Source organism: Myotis lucifugus, unplaced genomic scaffold (genome assembly GCF_000147115.1).
Source record: "Myotis lucifugus unplaced genomic scaffold, Myoluc2.0 scaffold_147, whole genome shotgun sequence".
In the NCBI taxonomy this organism is placed as follows: domain Eukaryota; kingdom Metazoa; phylum Chordata; class Mammalia; order Chiroptera; family Vespertilionidae; genus Myotis; species Myotis lucifugus.
Genome location: NW_005871195.1, coordinates 48285 through 50873, shown reverse-complemented (window position 1 = coordinate 50873; position 2589 = coordinate 48285). Strand labels below are relative to the sequence as shown.

The following is a 2589-nucleotide window of genomic DNA, read 5'->3' as shown; positions in this document are numbered from 1 at the left end:
CTTTCAGTCCACAGGCTGATGTTCTATCCACTGAGCCAAACCCGGTCTCAGCTCTCATCGATGTTTCTAACTCTCTATCCCTCTCCCTTCCTCTCTGTAAAAAATTAATAAAATATATATTAAATGATGTACTTTGGTCCAAAATGCCAGGTAAACAATGTGTAGGGGAGAGAGGAGGGAGATGTTTTTGTCATTTACATGGCCTGTTGGTCCCCCGCACTGAACCATAAGTTTGTTAAAATAAAGAACTGTTTTTTATTCATCTTAATCCTTCCTGCACCTCACACGCCTGCATGTGGCTGATGTTCAGCACTTCCTCATGTACATAAGCTGATTCTTGACGTGACAGCTGCACATGTAGACGGAGTCGCCACTTTGAGTCCTGGTGGCTGAAGCTTAGATGAGGAGCTCCTTCAGAAGTGTGCTTTGGCTGGAGGAGGACTGAGAAGAACACTGGGGTCCTTGGTTACTTCGGGGGGAGGGGGTTCGTCTCCTTTGAGAAGAATGGCCCCGTCTCTGGTGTCCTGGCGGCTGGAAACAAGTGAATAGAAACGGGATTCCTGGGTCCACCTCCCCGGTGACGTGGGAAACAGCCTTCATCTCCCAGCTTGGCTTTGAGTGTCTGTTGTGTACATGCTTCTCAGCAGCACGTTTGTAACAACACGGCTTGAAATCACACCCAGTGAGGCCTTGATTCTGGCAGCAGGCGATCCTGCCAGCACGGTGTGAGAATTAAATAAAAGTCAGCAGACGTCAAATACTGGGAAGTAAAAGTCACCAGACCTATCCAATACTAGAAGATTTGCCTTCTGTTCTCAGTGTACTGCCTCTCAGATCCCAACTCACCCTGCAGCGCCTGTCCTGCGGTCATGATCTGGACTCTTGAGCATTGCTCCTTTGCAAAGAGCACAGTGTTAAGCTTTGCCAGGAGAGGGCGCTGGAGGCACCTTTCAGGAGGAAGGAGGCTTCTCTTTCTGGTTCTGGCAGCTACGTTTTGCTCTGTTTCTGGCTTCTGCTGCACAGTTGTGCAGTGGTGTGTGGACATCAGGTTATATTCTGCCTCGGTGACCTCGTGGTGACCTCAAAGTCCTGGCCCAAACACAATGACTACCTTCCGGGGGTCTCTGATGACAGCACGCCTTCCAGCCCTCACGCCTGCATGGGTGCCCCGTGCTCTCTGAGCACCACCCACCGGGGCTCACCTGTTCTGTGGAGGCTTCTTCCCGCTTCCCCAGTAACTATGGACGAGCTCTGGCCCACACAACCCAGAGACGGACTCCACCAGCGAGCTGCCGCCATCAGCTTCTCCAACAAGGTCTTTTGCAAAGCTTTACTTCCATCTCTCCATTCCTGTTTCACTGGGGATGGAGTTCTGTGAGTCTTGCAGCAAGAGGAGGAACAATCAGAGAGTTTGAATGGTGGGAGCCTTCGCTGCCTTATTCAATGAACTCACCCCAGAGGACTGAGCCTCCCCTGGGAGGAGGAGTAAGACCGTGTCTCCACATTTGCTGGGGATCGGCAAGGCCAGGCGCTGCGGCATTCAGTCAGCTGCCTCAGGCTCCAGGATGGCTCTGTCCCCTCAGGTGGAAATCCCGTTTCTCACTGTTCCCAGAGGTTGCCTGAGGGAGTGGACACCGCAGCCCATGGCTACCATCCTGCCTCCACCATGTCCTGCTCCACCACCCCGTCTCCCTATCGTCAGGCAGGTCACTTCACCTTCCTGAGCCCGTGTCCTCCTCTGTAAAAAGAAAAGGAGAGGAGGAGGGGATGATTCCTGCATCTTTTCTGTGTGACCTTGGAAACGCGGATTTATCTCTTCTAGCCTCAGTTCTCGTTTCAAAATGTATTCATTGGAACTCTCTGTTGCCAAAAAAAGAGAAAGAAACTCTATTGGTGTCCAATTGCTGCTGTAACAAATGACCACAAACTGGGTGGCTTAACACAACACAGCTCTTACCCTACGGTTCTGGAGGTCAGAAGTCCTAACATCAGGTGCTGGTAGGGCTGTTCTCCTGAGTGTTAACTTTGAAGGCATCTAGTCAGTGTCTGTCTGTTTCTTTCTCTTGTTCTCTCTCTTCCTGCCTCCTAACACCCAATTCCCAATGACCGGTCCAGCTTGGACCAGGGGTGCCCTCTAGTCCCATCAGCTGTGGACCAGGGTTGGGTTCACATGGTCCAGGATGGCTGCTGTGGCCAGGCCTCCGCTGCCATCCCAGGCAGGTCGGAGAGGAGATTGGTAAGCCTCCGACCAGGGAGTGGTGAGTGCTCCGCTGGTCCCAGCTCGGAGGAGGAACTTGGCAGAGGGGACAGGTCGGCCCTGCTGTGCCCAATTTCATGCTTCCTTCCTCCCACTTTCCCCCACAGGCCACCGAAGAGCTCTTGGAAAAGGAATCCGGCCACGGCCTCCAGATCCAGCAGCAGGCACTCCGGCTGGAGCGCCAGGCCTCGGAGGAGAAGGTCCAAGAGGTCCAGGGGGGAGCAGGCGAGGATGCAGGCTCAGCAGGCTCTGCTGCTAGGTATGCACCAGCCACACCCCTAAGGGCTCCGCATGGGGAGCCAGGGGCAGTGGGAAGCCTGGGGGGGGGGGGG

The 2589-nt window shown here is 53.9% G+C and overlaps 1 protein-coding gene across 1 annotated transcript in view; it reads left to right on the top strand.

Moving 5' to 3' along the window:
• Nucleotides 1-2589, top strand: part of FAM184B (family with sequence similarity 184 member B) — a 65966-nt gene that overhangs the window by 46476 nt on the left and 16901 nt on the right. Inside the window, 2 exon segments of the mRNA XM_023759093.1 lie at nucleotides 2365-2472; nucleotides 2474-2516. Coding sequence (XP_023614861.1) covers nucleotides 2365-2472; nucleotides 2474-2516 — 151 coding nt within the window.